Below are 25089 nucleotides of genomic sequence, written 5' to 3' on the forward strand. Positions count from 1 at the left end.
GCCCTCTCCATTCAGATTACTAATGAGAAGGAAAACAGGCCAAATCACAAGCAGGGACCCGACACAGGAATCATTAAAAAGTGTCATTTTTTTCTGCAGGACTGTGTTATATTAGAATCCTTGCAGTTTTAACATTGCAGTTAAACATTGTAATAATAATCCCATTTACAATAAATCCGAGAAAGTCATTTGCAATGTTAATATTACCTACCTAGCTGTAGTGAAATTTAATTGAATATCCTTTTTTTGTTTTAACATATATTGTGAAGAAGAAGAAGCCACCCTGTATAACGCCTGAGCACCAATCTCAGAGCCAGGAGTAAATACACACTAACAGAGCTCAAATTTAATAATTGTGCGGCTAAGTGTGATTTCCCATTCATGCTAATTTCTCTTCTTTCCAGCAAAAGTCATCTGGGGTCGCAAGTGTTAACACGTTCTCAGAGCAGCCCTGCAGAAGCCTGATTAAACATTGAAAATGTTAACTCGACATGCGAATAAATGTGTTCGGAGTGGCACGCTGGGCACAGCTGAGTCCCAACCCTGCAAAAATCAATACGGAGCAGACCGCCTGCTGCTTTGGAGGAACAGTGGGAATAGGTCAGGGTGGAGACACGTTTCCGATTGCATGCGTTCAGGTTCGCACACACGCACACACACACACACACGCACACACGCACACACACACACACACACACACACACACGCATACACACACACACACACCCACACACACACAAAATTCTCCTCGAAAAGGTAGGCAGAAAATGTTGGACGGAGATCAATTTGGATGATCTCAAATACAGATGTGGGTCTCCAAACACACTTTCACAGAATAATTCACCCTACATGAGCACGATGCGTTTTCCACCAATGGCAGAGAGCAGGCTGGTTATTCTGGCGTCTGATTGGCTGGCAGCACAGAGAGGGTGGGGGGGAGGGCTGGGACTAACCTGATAGGCTGCGGTGGCGTCATGGCTGGTGTCAGTCCCCAGGCTCGCCAGCTTCTCCTTCATGTGGAGGTGTGAGCGCTGGCGGACACAGAAGAAGGTGGCGGACACGGCCAGCGCCACCAGGATGAAGAGCATGCAGAGGACGGAGAGCAGCAGGAACTGGCCAGACTCCACCCTGGTCTCCTTCACCACGGGGATCTGGGTCAGGCTGCCCCTCTGGAGAACAAACACAGAGAGAACACGCTGTCAGAGCAGCAAACTATGCTTCTCTGACTTTTTCTACATGGATGCCCCCCTCCCTGTCAAGAGAGAATTTTATTTATTTTTTTATTTTCACCCAGAAGCTCATTTTGACTTTCAAATACAGAATATTTGGATGTACAGCCACCGTCTGACTGGTCCCACTCATTAGACATCCCTGATAGCCGCCTCATTATGTGCATTCAGGCTCAGTCAGCCCCCATTACCAACCTCTGCCCACTGCTGTCTCTTGTCTGAGGCCCACTACAGATATTTACAACCCCATTTAGTGCTGGCATGAGCCACCCTGGCACCGGGCAGCTGCAGGAAGCTGGGATACGAAAAGCTTGTGCTTAATTAGCTCCTCTGGTCCTGAGTTGGCTGGATTAGGCTCTGGGCAAAGCAGGGCTGATGGGACACACAGGTAGGTTAAAGTGCATCCACCAGCTGACCAGCAGAAGAATGAAAAAGCTTTCAAATAAAATCTGAACGCCAATACAGACAGAAAGATATATTTGTAGGAACTATGGCACTTTAAACATAAAGGCCATATTTTGTAATAGCGAGATCAGGCTTCTCCTGACAGATACCGAGTTGGTTTTTACTGAGGTCTGCTAGGGGCTAGAACAGGGTCAGAAAGACTCGATCAAACAAAAAAAAAATGCGTTTCAGCTTCTGTGATAGAGGTAGTCGTATCAGAGTCCAACAAATAACGATGGTTTCACAAGATTATTCCCCCTTTATTTTCTGAAAAACTTTTTTTTTTTTTTTTTTGAATGCATTGGGGAAAAGATCACATATTTCTGTTCAATTGGCCTGCTTATCAGGGGTCCCAGCAAATTAATAAAAAAAAAATCGAGCGAGTCAGATCTTTGGCCGATTGATTGGTGCCTCTCTAATTGCCATCATAAACTCCCTTGAGGGACTTGATAGCCAACAGCAGCTATTAGCAGCAATTTCAATTCAGTTTAATTCAATTTTAGTTTATTTCGAACATGTAACAACTTACGTGTTGGAAGAAAAACAAAGACAAAAAAAGTGAAACTAATGATAAAAATAGAGAAATATATCACAAAATAGACCTAACTTCATTCAAGAGTGGAGATTGTTCATTTAATTGGGAGTTAGCCCAAGATATAAGCAAATTGACTGCTATTTTTTTATTTTTACTTTACTTTGACTTCATATCACCAGTTGACTTTGATTTAATGGGATAGCTTGAATGTAGATTTGAATTGCAATGCATGTATCTGGATCTGAATGTGACTGTAACCATGAACTGTATCAGAAAAAACCCTGTTTTTATTTGACCTGAATTAGATTCTGTATGGCTGCATTTGATTTTAACCTTTTGGTAACTGTGCCTGTAATTCATGGCTGTTAAAATGAACTGAACTAAAATCCCTTACATTTTTTTTTTCTCCAGAATTTAAAAGGACTGAGAAACGTAACAAAAGTTTATTCTTTTTTGATAGTGGTAGTAGGTTTAAATTCCACAGAAAATTTGTGGATTAGAAGATTATCCTCATTTGCACTTCTCAGCATAACCTTAACCTTCATGAAACCTTTATTTAACATCTAAATAAGTGATGAAAGTACAAGGTGTGGGTTTATGCAGTAACAGATGAAATTTAAACAAGAGGAGGCGGGGGGAATTAAGTTTTTAGCCTCAATTGACAAGAATATTATTAGCCAGCAGTAATTTCTTGAAGCAATATTAAGAAGTGGTTAATTAGAGTAGGGCCAAAAGAAAGCAGAGTAAATCTAGCTGCTACTTAACCCCCAGACCATTAGGGGGCGCTGAAGACTTCTAATGTACAGTAAGGATGTTAAGAATCTGTGCTGTAACATTTGCAAATAATGAACCTACTTTAATATTTTGATTTGAAGTTTTATAACAAACAATATTTTTTCAATCTTTCATGACATTTTTAAACAAATTATGCATTTTAAATAGCATATGAGAGTTACTGAATTGAACTGGAAGGACAGGACATGGACAGGAGTTGAATTTGGACCAAAATTTAAATGACTCCATATTCAGACAAACTGTTTGTCACTTTCAGATGACATTTGCTCTAATTTTGTGATGTTTAAACTAACTAAGTAGATTGGAATTAAATTAAAATGGCTTTAAACATTTATAATTAAAAATGTTTAAAAAGAAATATTCAAATTTAGTTTTAACATTATGTCAAGAGTCATCATGTAATGCAGTAGCATATTGTTCATTAATATTTTCTTATCCTTGTGTGTGAGTTTGCTTGTTATCACAACCAATTAAAGCTGCTTGCTCACTTCAGACTTCCTTGCATCTCCACGTAGGACTGAGAAACAGTCTTATCTTCACAATTTATTTATGCAAGTTATTTAATAAATATTGTGGGGTGAGCAAATTTGAGGGTCAAGAAAAGCAGATTGTGTGATAAAGTCAATTTAATTGTGGGCTTCCTAGCAAGAGCTGCTACATGCACAGCATGCAAACAGTATTTTTGCTGCTGTGGTGCCTGGTGGGTGATGGGCTTAACTCAAAGTGGGATCCTAGATTATATTCTGCTAAGGCCACATTAGAGATGCACCAATCTATCAGGCGGAGATCAGAATCCTTAATTGGTTCTGACTGGTGGTCAGCAGGTCAAAAATCAGATTTTTCTCCCCCCACCCCTCACCCCCTGCTCATTAAATACATAAAAAAAAAGAATTTCCACCATTTTGGGGCATGTAAACAAATCAACCAATAACACATGCTTTAACGCACTATTTTTGAGTAAAATGAAAATCAGATAAAGGTCAGTGATGTTGAGGTGAATATAATGCGATAAGCTTGTAATTCCTTATTCTCTGTAAGATTCAAAACTACGATATTGTTTTTTATTTTTTCCAGCAAAGCACCTGCATGAAAGAACCTACGGAACATGCCATGAGTTATCGTCCTTAAAATAAACACGTCAGAATTGTTCGTATTCAGAATCAACTAGTCAAGCCTCACAGAAACCCAGAAATGAATCAGTGCACCATGCGAGCTTCCAATCCACATCAAGAGCTCAAAAATCGAGGCTGAACAAGTAAGATTTTCTTCACTGATTGCAAAGCGTCCTGTCGAGCCAGATTTCAAAATAGGAAAGATGCAATTTGCCCAAAAACAATTTCCTCCCCATAAATCATCCTTACTGTCTCTGCGATTGACGTGAAAAGAGGTGGTTTCTGAAAAAGCCAGCTATGCACACATTTTTGATATAATGTTCCCGGCTGCAGAACCTATGCATCTGCAAAAAGGGCAATATCAATAAACAACGAACACATACATCAGCAGGCTCCTAATTGTCTGCATGCAATACTGAGAGATTGATGGGCAGAAGTGAATCTGAAAAAAAAAAAAAATTGGAGGAGCTTTGACATTTAGCCTGAAGGGGGGGTCTAATAGGCATGCTGAAGGATTGCTACAACTTGTTATCATTTCCAGAAACGAGACACTTCTACCTCAGACCAGCAACAATCCGGTTTGACCTTGTGGCTGATAACTGCCAGTGGGGTTTAGCAAGACGGCTCTGTTCAGTGCGCCGTGTTGGGCCTGACAGCGTTCGCTGTTGATTGCAAAAGCTGAGGTTCCAGCATGTAGTTTCAATCAGGGATTAAGAGGCTGGAAAACAACAGAGCGAGGGGTTCGAAGAGGCCCGATTGCAGAGGAGAGAAATGGTCTCCATCCAAAGGATTGTCTGTCTCAGTGAACAGATGAACACAAACTGTTTCCTGTCTCACTGCAAATTCTAACAGAAGTCAAAATCGTATAATGTAAAACTCAATTTTATCTTATGTCCCATCAAAATATCATTAGAGTGCTTAAGAACCCAAGTGCCAAATCTCTGGAAGTTAAATTGCTTCTTACATTCGATTTTTTTTTCTTTTATAAGAATCTTTCCCTTCGATCTCTTATCTTTGGCCACTCTTGAAAAATATTCACCTTGAAATGACTGGAAAAGCATCTCCACTGTGGGAGCAAAAAGCCTTGAAATTCAACGGAAGCATAAAAGACTGTTTGAAGGCGGTAATCGTGCTGGAAGAAATGAGGGAGAGACAGAGGGGAGGAAAAAAAAGAGGACAAATAGCTTGTAAAAAGGAGGAGAAAAAAATAAGGACAGAATTTACAATTATGGGCCTGTTCAACCTTGAAGCTTTTTGGCTTACTCATATTTTCAAACACAATTATTATTATTTTTTTAAATTTAAAGAAAAACTTTCCACAGGGAAAAAAAAGCCCTAAAACATCAGATATGTTTTTTAAACTAATTATATTATTTAAAAAAAATCTAGCATGGTAAATAGGCTTATTCTTTCATATAATAAATTTTTAAGGTTTCCTTCAACATATTAGAGCATCAAAATATTTAATCTAACGGATTTAAACATATTCTTTATGTGTGATGTGTGTTACATCCAAAAAAAAAAAAAAAAAAGCTCCCCATTTCAATAACTGCCCTCTCCCTCTTCTTCTTCCCTCTATTGAAGTTGCCCCTGTGGAGAATGAGCCAATCTGGGAAGGAGACAAGGGGGCAGATGGATTTCGGTGCTCTGGATTATTCAAATGATAAAGAGAAAGGTCGGGCAGAGACGAGTCACAATAACCCTTAAAATCAAGATTTCCCAACCGCAGCTGCTATTGCTGATTAATTATTCCACATGGTTAAAAATGAGGACTTTATGTGCTCATAAAGCAGAGTTTAATAAAAATAGATTTTATGCTACAATTTAGTCTCATATTTTAACGTTCCATAAAGTCGCACAAATTTTTACAGAAAAAAAAAATGGAGAAAATGTTGAGGTGTTTAGGACCTAATTTGAAAAAAAGATAACGACAGCAGTCGATATTTCAAATGAAATAAAGATTAGCTTTAAACAGGAAATATATGCCAAACGGAAGCATAAAATATTATTTCTATTATACACACAAGTAAGATAATTTTTTTTTTAAATCACATTTTTTATGTGAGGCTTCTCTCATTTGCAAACTTTCTGAACCTGCTGCTGGGCGCTAATGAGGCTGAACCTGCAGAAACTTTGCCTCCAGAACAACATCAGCACACTGAAAACTCTTCCTTTCTTCTGAAATACGAGCTTTTAGAGGAAGATTAAATACAACATGAAATGAAGCCGCACGAGAAAGACTCCTAAAATGATATAAATCTCGCAAAAAATAAAAAAAATAATAAAATAAAAAAAATAAATATAAATAAACTAAACACGGTAATCGCAATAACCCGTCATCTAACGTCGCGTTTCGTGCATTAAGACTGTCAAAAACAGGAGCGATCAGGCGGTGTGTTCGGACAGATTGTTACCTAGATCCATGCCGCCGCGTCACGCAGTGAGCGACCTGACGCCGCGCCTCCGTATTTCCAGCGAGCGCCGGGAACCGCTGACACTCGCCGCAGCTCCGACAAGCGTCTGTGCGCGTCCCAGCTCGGTCCGCTTCACCAAAACCTTCCCCCTGCGAGAGCGTCCCATCAATGCGTGCGTCTCCCCCACCCCCCTACCTCCCCACCCCACCTCTCAAAAGAGCGCGGCTTCACTTCAACACGTATAGTTGAAGAAAAAAAAAGGAGGAAAGAAAGAAAGAAAAAAAACAAAAAAACACAGAGAAAATAAGAAAAAAAAAAGGGGAGAAGAATGTAGGATATGCCCGCCTGATTTTCCGAGCTTTGCAAGAATGTGCAGAAGCCCCACTAGTGAGTCCTTTCAGCTCCTCCGTGCCAATGAAAGGAGACGGGGAGGTGGCGGGGTTAGAGGTTTTTTTTTTTTTCTGCCATCATTTAGTTAAGGCTGAGCCCCTCCTTAGATTCAGCAGCTCAGGAGTCCCCGTCCATTGCACATGTCATATCCACCGGTTGCTATAGCGATGCCTCCACATGTTGTCGACAGTGAGTGTTCAAGGAGCGATGCCTGGCTAATAGGCTTGCGGGCCGAAAGGGCCGATATGAATGGATGCAGGGGCTAGTCGCTCATTTGTTGAGCTACCAGGGGTCTCTGTGTTTGCTGTGTGAATTGCTGTTTTCTCAGGCTCTCCTTTCCCCCCTGTTCTACCTCTCTCTCTCTCTCTCTCTCTCTCTCTCTCTCCCTCTCTCACCATCTCTCTCCATCTCTCTCTCTCCCTCTCTCCCAGGGATTCCGAAAAAGGCAGTTCTCTTTTACTTCAAAGTGGGATTTTTTTTATTTATTTTGCATTCAAAGCTGAAGTGAGCGCCATAATAAGAGCCTGCCACACAGTACAGTAGTTGTAAAGTATATGAATGCTACACTGGAGATTAGCTGTTCTCTAAGAAAAAAAAAAAAAAAGGCAATTGCCTGGTCCATAATGTAAATCATGCGTAATTGGCTAAGTCTTTTCTGTGCTCTTGCTTCAGATCTGTGAGGCTTAAGAAGAAGAAAGGGTCGAAAATTGGAAGTTTAACAAGCTTTGGAGATAAAACTCCCTAAAAATGCTGTCCCCTTTTTGTTTGTTTGCTTTGCTTTGTGTCCTGGCAGCTTAGGCAGAGTCTATGGTGGGTCGGGTTGCCATGCAGTGTCAAACGCAAAAGCCCTATAGACTCTGATCCACCGGCTCCTCCATGGTCCAACCTCCACCCACGGCCACGAGATGTGTGCCATGAGTTAGAAATAGAGTTACTCCTCCTCCACGTAGAGGAGTCAGTTTGGGGCAGCTCATCTCTTGGAGGCTCTTTGCAGGTTGTCTAGGCACGTCCCTCTGGGAAGTCTCCTCAGGGCAGACCCTGAATTTGCTGGAGGAAATGTATATCCCGTTGTAACGTGGGTATGCCTCGGGATTCCTCAGAATAAATGGAAGTGTTGCTGGGGAGAGGGACGTCACTGGAGCAGCTGATTTCAGAAATGCAGGAAGGACGGATGGACAACAAAAATAAGGGTGGAAATGGCAAATTTGGACGGAAAAAGTACTTTTAAAATGTTTTTGTTTATTTATTTGCTCGTAATTTTCTCACAGTTTAGTCATTCTATATGTTGCACCTGGTTGCAGCGAAATGCTGGTTTGAAGGGGACACCTGATATTTGCTTCCTTCAGATTAACGTGACGGGGAAAAAAAACGAGGTGATCAACCTCCCTGAAACGCTGCTCCTGTTGTTGTTTATGTTTTGCCCTGGTGGTTTAGGCAAACAGTGCAGTGGGCCTGGTTGCCATGCAGTGTCAGATTTCAAATTGAAAATGTGGATGTACTTTGCTTGTCCCAAAGGGAAATTAAGAACGAGGTACTTTCTCTGCTGGTCCCTTGACATCTATAATGGTTCAATTAAAAGCAATAACGTAAACTATGGGCACAAATTTAGACCCAAAATTTGACAAAAGTTGCATGGTTGTCATGGCAGATTTATTCTACACAAAGGGGGGAAATTAGACCTTTTCCCGTGTTGCTCCCTGCAGATCCGTGTGGCTCAAAAAAAAAAAAAAAGGGGTGGAAAATTGCAACTTTAACAAGTTTGGGAGATAAAACTCACTAAACTGTTATCCTAATTAGCAATCAGGCAGGAAAAAAGGGGAATAGGGGGGAGAGAGAGCCCCCCAAAAGCAGAGCAACAGCTGCACTTAACAGGGAGAGAGAGAGAGGAGAGAGAAAGGGGGATTATGGAGCGCTCAGGGACAGAAAAGGAGAAAGCAAAAGAAAAGGGGCGGTGATGAGAGGAGAACGGGGGTCCTGTCAAATGCAGATGACGAGTCATGGGGAGGAGGGAGTGCTCTCCAGTTTATTTTTTCCATTCAGCGAGCACACACCCCCTCCTCTTGTCCATTGTCCCTCAGTGTGACAGCTGGAGTTGGCAATGCGAAAGGGAGAACAAAAAAAAAAAAAAAGCTCAGGTCCACAGCCCAATTGGACGCCACCCCCTTTTTAAACTATGAAAATAAATAAATAAATATATAAACTATATCCAGGGGTGTAAAACCCCAAACTGACCCTACAATCAGAACATTTGTAGCACATGCTTTCAACATCAAATTAAAGCTAGAAAAACAACAGAAAAGATGTTTCCTCAAACGCTTCTGTTCCCTCTTTTCCTTGAAGACTCTGTGAGTGACAACCATCACGTCATGCTGTTTGCATTCCTATCTCCATAGAACAGAAATTATTCTGAATTCAGATTTTGTTTTCCGTCTGTCTCCCAGAGGGCACGGGCAGACTGTCAGGCTCGAGAAGCACATTTTTTTTTTTTATCTTCAATATTTTCCTTTAGTTTGAGGGGGGGGGGAGAGGGTAAAAAAAAAATCCTTCTGCAGTGGAGGATGGATGCAGAATTGATGCACGGTTCTCACTCCGTGACTTATGCTGAGCGACTTCTATTACAAGTGAGAAATAAATAGCAGCTGCAGAAGTTAATGCTCATTAAAGTCAGCCCTCTCTTGACGTCAACCATCTGGAGGAGATCCTACTTCACTTTGGGTCCGTATTAGACAGCCGGGTCAATCTCCTGTCAGGTTCGTCTTAAATCCATGGCCGCACAAATAAAAAATGTTCCCTTGGTACCAACAGGGATGGCGAGCCAGAGAGAAGCTATTATTGCACCTGTTCTTTTGTGGCAACCCTCAGTGTATCAATTATGAGAACACTGAACATGTCCACGGTTCTCCTTTAGTTTTCACGATGAGACTTCTCGATCAAAATTTAACACACTTAAAATAGTATAAATACAAAGATTACAACTATTTCTTTTAGGTCTCCCAATAATCTACCAAAATCAGAGATGATAGATATAAACTGATGTAATAACGCCCAGAAATGCTAACACATTCCTGTTTTATATATTTTTTTCCATACTTATCTGGACCCACACAACACTTAAATCAAATTTCCATACTTTTCCAGACATTTTCTCACTGTGCATGAAGCTTTCACATCTCATCTGCAAATGACAGTGTACCACAATGTCCCAACTGATGTCGCATCGCACGGGGAGACCAGTGCTAATGGCTGTCACAACAGGGAGGTCTGACACACATTGATTGGCTCCCACAAAGACCAAAATCCAAATGTACTCAGGAAACCATCCAAGTCACTGCCATGGTCTCCAGTGATAGCTGCTGTTTCTCTAGCAAGTATCTCCTCAGGGTAACATGAGGTAGGACAGTCTCTGCTCTTACTGCCAGGCTTACCTGTTCCTCTCTCTCTCTCTCTCTCTCTCTCTTTTTTTTTTTTTTTACTGCATGATATACTGTATATATATATTTTTTATTTTAAGATTAAAGGACAGAAAAGTGATGTCTTTGTCTAAGCAGTGCCAGGAATGAGTGGTGCATATCATAGTGGCAAAGAAAGCCGAACAAATCCCAGGGTCAAGTACTCCACCTGACATGGCAGTGCAAAGATTTCCACTGATGCCTGTGTGAGTAAGGAAAAGGAAAGGGATAAATCCCTGTTTCCCGCGTGTGTTCAATCTGGGTAGAGAGCACAAAATAAAAGGTATTTTTGTTCAATGACATTTCCTTAAAGCTTTGGAGAGCATTCGTAAGGAGGTTGTAGGCACAGTTTGACGCTTTAAGATAAGAAGACAAGAAAAACAAAAGGCAAAGTGTAGGTGAGACTGGCTTGGTGAGACGGGCAGAGATGGGAACTGACATCTCAGTCTTAGCTTGACCTTCAGAAAGTCTGATCAGACATTGTAAACATCAGCTAGTATGTCTTTATTTTGTTGTTTATAGACAAAATTATGATTTAAGTCCACCTTTTAATATCAAAAGAAGGCCTTGGACAATATCTGAGGAATTGATTGGTGGTTCTATTTTAGGAAATTAAATCGGACAGTGTGTTCCTGCTATGTAAGAATCCCTCAAGCCTCAAGTATTTTAAGTGGGGAAATTCAAGACAAGTTTCAAGTAATTAAGGGGAGATTCAAACTTAAGTCTCAAGCCTTTGTGGGGCAAGTCTAAATCAACCCTCAAATTGTTGAAAGGTAAGACCAGGTAATAAATCCAAGTCTCATGTCCTTGGGGCCACATTAACAAGAAGTCACAAGATGTCTGCCAAAAGTCCCCCAAAGTCTTATGTCTTTGGTATACAACAGTATGAAGCAAAAATGCATAGACAGTTTTGAGCCTTTTTGGCACTAATGCAGGCTGTCGCAGTCTGTTATGGTGATTCATTGGTCCTCCTATCCTGCAGCCCTTACCTACTTTTTGGTGATGAGATGGTTTATGACCAAAAGAAAGAGATCTCATAGACAGGTGACTGAAATTAACTTCTTTCTCAGGGTGTCTGAATTCCGAGTCAAAGAAAGAAGCTTCATCCCACTAGGCAGAAAAGACCCAGAACTTACTGGAAGGACTATGGTCTCCAAGAATGATATTAAAGCTGAGTGTGTGAGATTTGCAGGCTGGTTATGTAAAAGAAAACAGTCCTTCAAATGACCAAATTACATCCTGGTAACACAGAAACAAAGGATCTTGCTTTGTACTGATGAAGATGCGCTCTTTTAAGATATGTTTTTTTAGACCTTCCTGACATAAGAGCCAAAGAAGACTTCTGGAGACGGGGTAAGAATCACTTGTTTTCTGTTTGATTACAAGGAAACAAAACCCAAGTTTCAGAAACAACCCCTCCACTCCTGCGAAAAGTTCACGGACTAATTTCCTTCGAGCAGTTTTCTCCGAATGTTTTCTTCGGGCTTCAAAGCTCGATTTGATCATCAGTGATCCTTTCATCTGTCATTTCTTAACTGCATCACAAAAAAAAAAAAGCAACTTATCCACAGTGCATCTGAGCATCCATACCTCTGTGGAGACCCCTCACCTGGTGATACAATCTGTTTTATCTACTGTTTATCAAATAGAAGAGAAACTTTGCTTGCCAGGGACTGGAACATATATAAAAGTGGGTTGTGAGGAATCACAACAAAATTGCATCTGTGCAGAAGATAACGTTATTTACAATCCTTTTACAAGAAAACCGACAGCTGTGTCGCGTACCTGCAAACTTAACAAATGTGGGATGCACCAAAAATAGTTGTTCTGCTCGCCTCCTTGAAATAGGCTGCAATAAATTATTCATAATAATATGCGAGCCAGGCCGTTGCTGAGGCTCAATATAGGAAAGCGTTGGAGGTTGAGCTTTGAATTGTTGAGCGGTGAGAAATGTATGCAAAACAAAACAAAACAAAAAAAAAAAATTTTTTTTTTTCTCTTTTCATGTTTCAGATCCTCCAGCTGTTTTTGTTGTCGGTGAAGTGATTTTACAAGATGTGTGCACGGTAGGGAAACATCCACCCTCATCTGGGGTTTAACTCATTTATTTTTTAAATGTTTTTGATTTATATGCTGACAGCGTTTATAATGGAACAAAGCGCTCTCATTTGAGTCGAAGATGAGATGTTGGGTTTGGTTTGAATATCTTGTCCGTCCAGATACTGGATTGTGACTTTTAATGTATCGCTATTTGCTGCAGTGTAGTTTTTCCTCAGCAGAAATAAAACAGCATTTAGGCTGAGATAAAACATAGAAAAAAAATAAAAAATAACACTTGATTTTTTCGTCTCCCTTGGACGTTTTTGTGCGAAATCCTACATTTCCAGGCGGATGAAGCTCAGAGACAAAAGAAAAGGTCTCATTCTTGGATTGTACTTGAAACACTTGAATTGTTGTCTCATGCTCATCACTTGTTCAGAGAGGAACCATTTAAAGCCCTTGTGTGTGTCAGTCGTCTCATTCTGGATTTCCTCCCAGATGAACCTGTTCAAATAGGCCTCGTTCTCAACCCAGGCTTTGCCTCGTTGTGTAGTTCAAAGCGGTAAACATCAATGTGAGCGCTTTACTTGTCACCTCAATTATATCTTTAGCAGAAAGAGACTCACAGTTGCACAGACACAACAGTGTTAAAAAAAAAAAAGATCTTCAAAAATGTTTTTAAAGGCAGGTAAATTTGTTCTGAAGGGTGTGAGGGTTGGGTTTGTTCACACCATGTGATCTGATGAAATGGTTGTTGAAACAAGGACTCTGTAGGCTAAAATCAGGCTCTTTGCTCTTCTTGCCGTTTGGGATAACTTTTATACCTATTTACATGTTTAGACTCATTGTCACCTTGAAGGGTAAATTCAGGACAAGTAACACACTGCATTGTTTTTTCGGTCTTTTGGGCGTAGAAGACAATTTAGGGTGAGAACTAGCATAAGTCGTTTTAATCGGGCAATGAGGAGGAGGAGCAACCAGATATATTGTTGTGCATACAAGCCAAAACTGGTCTCATCTGACCGGAGCGCCTTCTATCCACGCTTTTACTGGATCCCCAACGCCATGATGCTCCTTTCACCGTGTTTCTACACTGACATTGTCTTAACCCTTGTAAAGCATTTTGTGTTACTCTATGAAAATGCCCTTTAAATACTGATTTGTTCGACACGTTGGTTGATTGATTGATTAATTGAATTTAGGTTGATGTGCCATGCTAGTTTTCTGCTAGAAAGTTACATTTCGGTTACGTCTGACGAGAGGATCTTCTTTTGCATGTTTGTTGGAAGGCAGCGAAGACGCGTCTCCTTCTCTATTAATAAAATGTACCAATGATCAAACACGCTGCTTCGCTGCACCAAATACAAGAAATGACACTACGGTGCTGCTAACCGATAAACGGCGATTGCACCGAGTTGTGTTTTGAAACAAATAAATATTTGCCTTTATTTGAGTTCTGATTCAGTGAACCATGGTTGAATTCATGATGGTCTGTGAAGAGCAAAAGTAAGCAGCAGCTCACACATCTCATTCGTGCCGCACACATGCACACATACCATCCAGTGTCTGCTTAAGTAAAAGGCAAACACTGGGCAGTCCTGAGGTAAAGCTTCTGAATTATGATGTTGCAAATGCCGCCTTTAAAACTTGTTCTTAACTCACCTGTGGTGAAAACGCTGTAAGAGCCACGTTTAGTTAAAGTCTCCAAGCTGTGATAAAGTGCAGCTCTAAAAATCCAATATTGATCGCTTTTAGCAGCAGACTCATTAATCCAAGTCCTAAACAAAGACATATAGATAAAGCTCAACCAATTTATCTAAACTTTTGGCCGTGTTTTCCAGTATTTTGTTGGGATTAGTTCCCAACTGCTTCCACCTAACAGCGCAATGCTTTCTACTAGCAGCTGTGTCGACAGTCCCAATATGCCCGACACGTTTGCTAAAATGCCATCTAAAATTAATTAAACAAAGTCAAGAAAATGTCGCTCGTAACCACGGTAATAATTAAAATCCATCTACTATCAGAGAAAATGTTTTCACTGTCTTAGAGGGAATGAGTCTGCATTAATCAGAGAGGTGTTATCTAAAATATTTGAGCCGTTTTTTTAAAAGGAGCAATAATGCGTGGGTGAGAAGAAGCTACATAAAATGGCCACATCATGATCCAAGTTTTTAAAAGCAGAAGCTAATTGGTGAAGAGGAATTGATGGCAATGCTTTGTTTTAAGTGAAAAGATAAAAGACCAACATGAATCTCAACCAGAGTCCAAGACAACAAGGAAGCTAAATCTTTAATTGTTTTATTCGACTGGAATTCACACTACTTTTTAACTAAAGTGCTCCCAGAAAGCCGGCTAGGCATTTTTTTTTTTTATCTAGCAGAAAGATAAAACTGCAATTAATTTTGAGAGGCGGGGGAAAACACTGAGACAATACATCAAGTCACACATGAGTGGTGGCAGGCAGGGATATGTGGTCTGCCGCGGAATAAAGGTAGCGTTCATAATTGAAACTCTTCACAAGAGACTTTGTGTGCTGTTAGACTCTGACACTGGGACTGACAGAGAAAGGACAAAGAGAGGTGTTTAGAGTGGAGCACTCTGAGAATTCACAGGTTCTACAGGACATTTTCTTTCCACACAAATCCATCTGAATTCTGCCACACGGGTAAGTTTACACAATGGATATAAGTATGTCTGTGAAAAGAGTCAAAATTTTCTTTTTTTTCTGTTAGGCCTTTGCAGGAACATTTTGCTTAGGTTTATCTACATTTAAAAGAAGCTCAACTAGTCATTCTGACAGGTATACAGAAAGGACCAAACAGTCATGACGAAAAGAAAGTACACCCTTCTTAAAATGTAGGCCTTTGTTGCACAAACTGCACCCTTGACACTTACTGAAACTGCTGGCATAAATGTATAAAAAAGCCTTAAAATCAATGTTTTATGGCAAAAGGAAATATATATATATATATATATATATATATATATATATATATATATATATATATATATATATATATATATATAAAACCTACATTTAAACTGACTGCATTTATTTTTTATGCAAGATTTCCATATCTTCTTAGACTCAGATTCAAAGCACTTTTACAACATCGATATAAAAGTTCCCTGCTAAAATTTCTGAAGTTGTCAGAGTCTTAATATTGCACCCAAGAAAACCTAAGACTATAAAACAATGATGGATGGAAGGATGAATCAAAAGAATAAAGGAAGGAAGGAAAGCTGGACAGATGAATGGATGGACGGACAGACGGACGGATGGATGGATGGACAGACGGGACGGATGGATGGGTGGATGGATAAACGGGCAGATGGATCCATGACTTTCCCTTTTCCAGAAGCCAATATTCGCAATAGGAAAGACAAGAGAACATGTCATTCAAGTGCGTGTTGATCTTAATATTTAAGGAAATGGCAACAAATAAAGAGCTACTGGGAAAAAATGTCCATAAATTTTATCCAGAGTAATAATTAAGAGGCTTAATAACAACTGGAGCTGTAGCAAACAAGGCTGGGCGAGAACCCATTTCCATCTGGCAGTGAGAACAGAGAGGAGGAAAATGAAGAATTATAACAAACAAATCTCTAAAGTTTGAGATGGAATTGTAGCAAAGTTTTCAGTTTTCCTATTCTACTCTAGTAAAACACTTTACTTAGGGATCTTTTGAACATCTTTAGATATATATTTTTAGATATTTACAATGTGTAATGTCTAAGGGGATACATAGCAATTTACTATAGCATTTCTTTAAACATAGGAAGAAGCCTTAAAATGGTACTAAAAGAACAACAATGCTGTAATCATGGTTAAGGCTCTTTCAGACACTACATCTTCAGATGTACTTGGATCATTTTCAAATAAAACTCCAACTTTAGAGTAGATCTAAGCTTTTAGTTATTGAAGAAGAAAATGCACTCAGTCACACGCTTTCAAATTCGGAGAATTGGAAAATGGGTTCTTGATGAGGTGTCAATGATAAGAGTCTTCTTCTGGATTGACAGGTGATTTTTTTTCCATGTCTAAACTTCTCACATCAAGAATTTGGTCTGCTCTCAGCTGCTGAAGAAAGTGATAAGAGCCTGCAAATCAATCATAAACCTTCCATTTTTAAATCCGGAACTGTACCAATACATTAAACCATTTCATCTGCACATAAAGTAGATTTCAAATGACTGAATCACTAATATGGGAGAGGAAGATCTTTGTTTTACACCAAGTCAAAACTCCAGGTTTACCAAAAAAAATGATACCTTTTGGAAGAAGGAGCTTTAGACAGCAAAACATAAATAAACAAAATAGCACATTTACAGGACGTACTTTTAAAAATTAGCCATGATCGTGGAAACCTTGGCTGGATATCCAATATCATTTATTTGACTAAAAATACTGAATCACATTAAGGCCTGCTAGAAGACCTAGTGAGCTCTAGTCCAAGTGTAACTGCTGAGCTGAAGAAAAGGCTTATAGAGAGAAAAGATTCATTAACGTGTGTCTGTGATTCTAAAATTTCTATTGAAGGTGATAGAAAATTAAATATTTATGTTATTGATGAAGCTTCGTGTTCTGGTTTTTTTTTAGAAGCCCATAGAAAAAAAAAAAACTAGAGGCAAACTGGAACAAAAATTCCTAAAGCCAAAAACATGTTATGGCAGAAAAAATATATGCTGCTGATTCAGTCAGAAACAAAAGCACGATTGCTTTTTACTTCAAATAAAGTTTGTATGTTCAATAACAGGATGGATTATTTACAACTCCAAACATATGCAGCATGTAAACCCAGATTAAAGAGACCATCATGGTTTTTGAATAGCAATCTCTCTGAATCGATAAGGACGAAGCAGCAGGTGATCTCTTGTCCTGGTTATGTGCTGAAAGTTGAAGTGGATGCAGCCTATGGTTGCCATGGATACATGTGATGGAGAAGGACTTTATATGCTAACCAAAGAGTCACTTTCTGATCTTTGGATGTCAAGAGATGTGACAGGTGCTTCATGCTTCCAAACACTGCCTTATGTTTTAACATCTAACATGTACAATTTTGCTTCAGCAAATATTTTTCAAAATACATCTAAAATATCATTCCTCAGCTACCATTATGCATGCACTCAGAGGTCATCAAATGCCATGTGAATTAAGTCTGACACTGACACTTGTTCGAAAAGAGTTCACAACCAAAACAGTCTTGGTCATGATTGGCCCACCCAGCAGGTGAACTTTAAAAGCAGTTATCCTTTCTTAATGGTCACTTTATGCCTATTTAAAAGCAGCAAAATTGTTTTTCATTTGTGCATTTGTTTTTTTGGGTTTTTTTTTTTTGCTCCAGCCTTGCTAACAATTTCTGTTCCAAACGTCTCTATGGAAGAGCCTCAGAGGACATTAGCCGATTATTATTCTCCCAGTTTAAATTAAATGAAAACAATAAACATTTTGGATCAGGTTTATTGGACAGCCAGTGCCACATGTCTCCAGCTGCCACCTTGGTTCGGGAGGACGTGCAGCATATTGGGGCCACCTGCCCGAGCACACGCCCCGATGATCAGCTCTGGCTTGTGTAAGTGAAAATATAGATGTAGAGCCACAGGAGGCGGTGCGTAATAGGCTAAGGGTCGGATCCCTGTAAAACGCACGCCGCCGCAGCCTCATAAATTCTCATCAGCGTCTTCATTAAACGGTTCTTCGCCCCTGCCCCCCTTTCTCTGTTGTCGCTATGACAACGCTGGCCCCGCGTGCACCCTCCGGGGGTGGGAGGCGTGTGTGCCGGTGTAACCCCGGGGGTTGTTTCGGGGGTGGGGTGACTTGGCACAGACTCCAGCCGTCCGCCTGAGTGTCAGACTCTGGCTGTGTCTGGACTGCAGGCAGGAGCTCTGATTTCTCCCTTTAATTACTGCTAATCGGAGGAGCCCGAGTCCATGCTAATGAAGCTACACCAATCAGCTGGGAGGAGTCAGGGGCTTCTCACCGCTACAGCAACTCTATGCATGAACAGAACTGCCGCTGCTGGGGCCAGAGCTTGCAGCCACAAAGCATGTCTCACTGTCTGTCTGTCTCACAGCTTCAGCAGCTTTGTACGACCAGTCTGCCCTCGAGCCAAAGCGAGTGCCGCGGCTCGTGGAGAGGCCTCTCTGTGAATCCCTAATGAAGCTGCTGCTGCTGCTGCAAAGTCTATGGTACGGCATCAGCTCACATCTCCCACCGCTTCAAACCGCAGCCGCTCACAACAACAACACCAAGTGTGGCTGATCAGAAATTTGAAAGGCAGAAATTAATTATGATTTAACAATACGTCAGTGGCTCATTATTGTAAATGTGCGGTGTGCAATCAATCCACCATATTTTTCCCCCCACCACAAACATAATTACACTCTATAGCTTTCAGTGAAGCCTTGGAAATGTATTTTCCTTTTTTTTATACCTACGTAATGAATAGCAACAGATGTGACTGCGTCATGGTGCTTCTCAAAATTGGAATATCATTGAAAAAATTCTGTTATTTCAGTAATTAAATTAATGAATGAATGTGCATACATAATGAATGTATGTAACAGTTTGTGTGTTTCATTACACACAAACTGATACAGTCAACGTTTTCTATTAGCTTTGATGGGTATGGCCTACAGCTAACAATCCAAAATTCAAAGTTTCTGAAAATTTTTGGGAAGTGGAAAAAAATCAACCCATATTATTAAGATTCGTTTCACACAGAGTCTTTCTGAAAACGATTGAAAATCCCAAATCATGCAAATACAGAAATGTTGGTACAATGAACTACACAACCATGAGGAAGTTGAAAAATATCACCATGTGAGTTTCATTCTTTGATTGAAATGATAAAAATAAACCTTTTGAAGATTATAATTCACTGGCATACACCTATTAACTTTCAAATATAACAGTAAAATTCCTGTAGATCAGCCTCAAAGTCGAAGGATCTCAGTTTATTTGTTTTACTCTTCTTTGCTGCAGCACACAAATTCTATAAGAAAAATTAAGCTTAATGCATCTCACAAGTGCTTGATTATAGTTCTATTCAGCCCAGTATTATGCCTGCTGGTGCTCAGACTGTTTGTGTTGCAGCCACTGATCAAAAGCTCTCTTTTTTACACCGATGCACCACCTGTAACCACACCGGGTGTTCGCTACATCTGTGCATTTGCAACAAACACCTGACATGATGGGAACGCATGTGAATGCAAATAGACCTACTGGCAGGCATCCATACATGAACATGACTGAGAAATGGGAAGCAAAGCTCTCCTCACAGCAGGACAAGGAAAGGTGTTACATCTGATCTTGATCAGTGTTTTTTTTTTTCCTTCACAAGTTGAATCTGCTGTGATTGCGTCATAAAGTAAGATGAAAGCCGACATGCATTAAAGCAACTGTACAAAGTTTTAGCCCATATATTGGTGCTGAAACAAAAGTCCGTAAATCACCTATATTGATGTAATATATGCACAAAGTTTAATTAAAATAGTGATACAATTGTTTGCACACTAAAACTAAAGTTATCACCACAAAACCTTTTTGCATTTTGTCACATTGGAACCATAAATTTCTATATTTTCTATAACGGTTTGAGTTTATTTGAACACTGGTACGTCTCTGTGAAGTAGAAGTCAAATGATAGATTTGACTTCAGAGATCAGGAGGAATATGTTGTCACGACAACTATTAGTTAAGCATGTACCACATAAAACACATGAGAAAATATGAAAGAAAGCCACATGAATTTTTCTAAAACCAAACACGTGGAAGACGGCGCTCTGGTCAGATTTGACTAAATGTAACTTTTTTTTTCCTACATGCAAAATGCCACGTGTGGCGTAAAACTAACACTGCACATTATTCTGAAAACACTGTTCCCACAAAGACGTGTTATGACATCATGCTGCTCTGGGGACAGTTAATAGAAACATCTGAAGGCATTCACTGTTGCAAGTGAGTTTAAACACCTTCACATGAGTATTGTTTTATTATCCAGGTCATGCTTAAATATGACTAAGCCTTTACAACATACCATCTCTCAGCAATCAAAGCCTATAAGTAGAACTTGTAAAACGACTAAGTGGAGCAGCACAGCACACCATCATTTCATGCTTTATCCACACAGACACAAGGACCTCATACACCAGCTTCCCAGTCAAGGTCATCATATTAAAGACCATAACAGCTCATCAGGCAATTTAGTTGACCTTGCCATGCAGAAAGTAACTAGCAGTTACAGCAGGATTCGCAATTATAGTCAATTAAAGTCAATAAAAGATGATATGACAGTTGATTACGTTTAATTTACTGGGAGCAAAGTGGTTTCCGAATTGTGCGCTCACTGAGCAATAATTAATGCGCAGCTTCAGAGCTACCATGAATTCAGATTGAGTTTAGTTTAAAAAAAAAAAAAAGATAGCTATATGAAGACTAAAATTTTGATTGTATTCAGACTTTTGATAAGTTTCCCATTCTTTTGATATAAGAACTGATCTTTCACTTCAGTTTTACTTCGTTTTCCAATAGTCAAAGAAAGAGATAAAAAAAAAATTAGTAAAATAAATACTGTTGCGCCCTAATATTTTGTTGTGATGTTAGAAAGATTAGCACGGGCCAGCGGTTGGTCTGTAGCAAGAGCTTTTCCTCAGGCTGCCAGTGCTGAGGTGCCAGATGCGCTAGGCAAGTAGCTGCATGATAAATGGCAGAAGGTGAGAGCTCCATGGCTGCAAGCAGGAGCACCTTGCCCCAGCATCCCACTGCCAGTCCCTTGGCATGCAGCACACCGGGCCAAATGGCAGCAGCGTCCCCCTTCAACGCTGACATTTAGAACCTCTGCCATGCTATCCAGCTGTGCACATCGCGGGCCCCCCGCCCCCCGGCACCGTACCCCCAGCCTCTCCCAGGCACAGGGCCCCTCAACCCCACTGCTGCTACTGCCAGATGACAGTCAACAAACATTTACTTGTTTAATCACGTCTGAAATTGTTCAACGGTAATGTCCACCATGTATTTGTGTAATATTTCAAACATGCACATCACAACAGTTTTAAAATCTACATTTCTTTGAGAAAACTAAGAGTGCCATTGGAGTCTGAAATTGTTTAGGGCTTTGTTATCCAATGCAAAATGTCCATGATAAGTATATAGGGTTTTCTTGAGTGTTGTGTTGGAAAAAAACATACTGCCATTGTTAAAAAAGGAGATCTTCTCAATATTTAAGAAATACATGTAAATTGTGATTTAATGATGTTTTAAATATTTGATCCAAAGTTTCTATTTAAAATTATAGTTAACACCATAATGTATCCAATATGGGAGAATAAAGGATCTATCCCTTCTTATCAAGTGAAACTTTATTTAAATAACTATTATTTTAAACTAATGTTCCTTAAGCATTAGTGTGCAACTGATTGGTTATTTTTTGTTTTACATTTGCATAATTCTAAAATAGATATTTTTAAAAACATGCCTTACAACTTGTTGACAGGTGCATTTATTTATTTTTGGGGGCAAAAAACTGTAAAGAAGACTGTGAACGTAAGACAAGTAGCAATATCTGTGGACTGTGGTAGCTCACATAAAAAAAATATCTGTATAGAGCAAATACTATCTGGTTTCAGAAGGGAATATGGTGCCTAGCTGGCAAGAACGGTTGTGTGAGAGTCCAAGAAAACATGCAAAGGATGACCATCTGGCCTATCCTGATGGATCTAAGCTATTTTGGTACCTACATCTCACGTCAGACACCATATAAAAATGAATTAATGGAAATCAACCAAGTAGGACTCTTCTGCTAAAACAAATAAAAACCCTTCTTTGGCAAAGAATGAAGCATTTGATTATGACTTTTTGTTGGATGGATCAACAACGGTGGGGGCTAAAAACAAAATATCAATGGACAAGCCCAATGGCCAAGATGTGGACTCAAGAAGGAAACTAAAAACAACAGTGAAAAAAAGTAAAAATCATCCAACGGTGAATATTCAAGAGCAGCAAATATATGTTTAAGCATAACCGGCTGTCTCCAAGGCATGGCCGCCCAACGATGCTGTTAAACTCAAAAGCCTCGACACTTCTGACAAACATATCTACTGCTCAACCCACTAACCTGTTCTGTCTTGGCAAAGTTCAGAAAGACCCACCCACTGTGTGTCAAAGGGAAAATTAACCTTGAAATGTCAACTGCAATGAAAATGAATATAGGATAGACAAAACAATAGATGTTTAGTTGAAACTCTTCTCTTAAGAAGAAATTAGCACACTTAGGAAGAAAAGATTTGTACTTTTCAAAGTGTTGCTTAAAAGTTACTTTCTGAAACTTGTTTATTACAAATGATCAAAAGGCTATTCCCTCAAGTACTTTCTGGAACCGAACGAGTACTTTCAGATCTTACATGTAAGTGAACAAACAATGATGTTCAGATAGAGTACCCTGTAAGTTCAAGAAAGTAACTGTAAAATTATGGAGTCCAATAACCTGCAGGTTCCAGAAAACTTGCTTGAAGTTTTGCTAATATTCTAAACCTCTATAGATTTAGCCAGACAGCGTTTTTAATAATCTCATTGTACTTTTTTTATGATTGTTTTGGCACTAGTGAGAGAAAAGGTGATAGACGTGCAGCAAGGGTCTCAATGAGGTGAATCAAACACAGGATGGCCGAGTCCAGGACCATCACCTCTGTCTATGGGGCATCTGCTCTACCACTATACCATGTGAGCTAGCTAGTTTATGTGCTCTTTCTTCTGTATATTAAGAGTTTGGGGAAAGCTGTTTGTATAAAATTTCTAGAGGACAAAGCATCCAGTTAACCACATAATGTTATCTGAAATAGTAACTTGAAAAAACAAAAGTAGGAGGTTTAAGGACTTGGACAAAAAACAAAAGACAGGGCATTTGTAGAAAGTATTCATAACAGTGTAAAATCTTTCATAATTGCATGTTTTTTTTTACATTTAGTTTAATCTAAAGTTATAAACCTCCTTCAAGGGCAACTTCACCTTAAACTCTTCTTTCAGGAGTAAATACAAACATCCAACAATTTTTCTTTGCAAAACTGCACAGAACTGCCTTTTAACAAGTTCAGTGAGAATATCAATGTTGGCTACACTCAGAAACTATAGGTTCTTAAAAGAAAAAAAGAAAAAAAGACAGCAGAAGAAAATAAAGGCAAGGAGAAGGTGGGAGAGTAAACACTTTACATTCTGGTACTCATTAAAAACAGACAAGTCCAGCCTTTTCCTGCGAGAGAGCACACGTCATGCTATATAGAGGCAAATACCAAGCTGCATGGCATGGAATCAAAGGCATTTCTGCAGTCCAAAGGTCAGGTGATGGTAAAAGGTTGCTGAGAAACAGAGTCGCTGGACGGGCTTTCATCAGTGGGAGGCAGCTGGAGTCTCCAAAGAGGCAGCATTACTCGGGGCTGAAGGCACAGTGGGGCTGCTCCGATATGACATTTCACATCCAGATCTGCCACAGTAATGGCATTTTAGCCACTTTTAAAAGGGCCAGATTGGCCTTCCTGCACTGTTAAAATTTTTATAGACAGCCATTCCTACATTGTTTGGGCTTATTACAGTGTCTAAAAGAAATTTGTCTTTGTGGAAAAGGCAATTGGGGCCAATGTGGGAATGATTGGCTGAGACAAATACTTAAACTCCACATGATACGACACAGGAAGAACAGCACACATCTCGCAATGTTAATAAACCACTTTTTTTTTTTCTTTTTTTTTTTACCTATGAGGGAATGCAAACTTGAATGAAAACAAAAGATCTCAAATTTACATAAAATATATTTATCCTTTCTTGTGATTCTTTGATTTTGAAAAAAAAAACACGAAAAAAAAAAAAAGCAGTACAAAATATATCCATGTAAACCTCGTCACGGTTATTTACTCGAGTCGCCATGCCCCCTCTCTCAGTTAGGAAACGGTTTGTGTATTTTTGCTTTGAAGCTGCTGCTGAGATGATTTGTTCCATTTGCTTGGGGAAATTGCAGTGCCTGTTACTTGCTGAAGTGAATTTTTTTTTTTTACAATATGCAAGCTTTGTAAGATAAAAAGAAAGCAACATGTGCTGTTCCTTGTTAATAAAACAACAACACAGAAATAAATATTCATAGTAAACAAATCTTCCATCAAAACAAAATGCTAATCTGCATGATCATATTTCCACCAGAAGATATCCAAACTCAGTGAGTGAATTAATGGTGATTTTATATAGGCTCATTTTTTTTACTAAACTTTATCTTAAAATAAAAGCTCGGGGCATATAATATATCATTTAAAGACCGAAATACACAAAAAATGATAAAAAAAAAAAAGCAGGTTAACTTGATTCATATCTCTAAGAGAGGTTTTTTGATTTCTGTGGCTTCAGCAAACCAATTTTAGATTGAAACAGCACAATTCATACCTTGTTCTCTGAAGATGTGTTAAAATCTGTGAGGTTATTGGTTTTTATTCTTCTTTAAAGTAAAGAGTGCTATACTGGATTAATTACATTGCTTTCCACACTTTTTTTGATACTTTTAATAGTTAGGCTAAATTTGACTTCTCAGGTTATCTAGCATAAATCTATTATATTTGCATTCAAGTCTGGTGGAACAATTTTCTAATCACTGAAGCAAGAGCCCTGGCTGATTAATGACGCTAACAATTAAACCCCAAAAC

General features: G+C 39.4%; 1 protein-coding gene across 1 annotated transcript in view; it reads right to left on the reverse strand.

Moving 5' to 3' along the window:
* ptprn2 (protein tyrosine phosphatase receptor type N2) overlaps positions 1 to 25089 on the reverse strand; it is a 148138-nt gene that overhangs the window by 34522 nt on the left and 88527 nt on the right. The window contains exon 12 of the mRNA XM_008396736.3: positions 954 to 1169. Within this exon, the coding sequence (XP_008394958.1) occupies positions 954 to 1169 (216 nt within the window). The remainder of the gene's footprint in view (positions 1 to 953; positions 1170 to 25089) is intronic.

This window comes from Poecilia reticulata, chromosome 20 (genome assembly GCF_904066995.2).
Source record: "Poecilia reticulata chromosome 20, P_reticulata-male-v2, whole genome shotgun sequence".
NCBI lineage: Eukaryota > Metazoa > Chordata > Actinopteri > Cyprinodontiformes > Poeciliidae > Poecilia > Poecilia reticulata.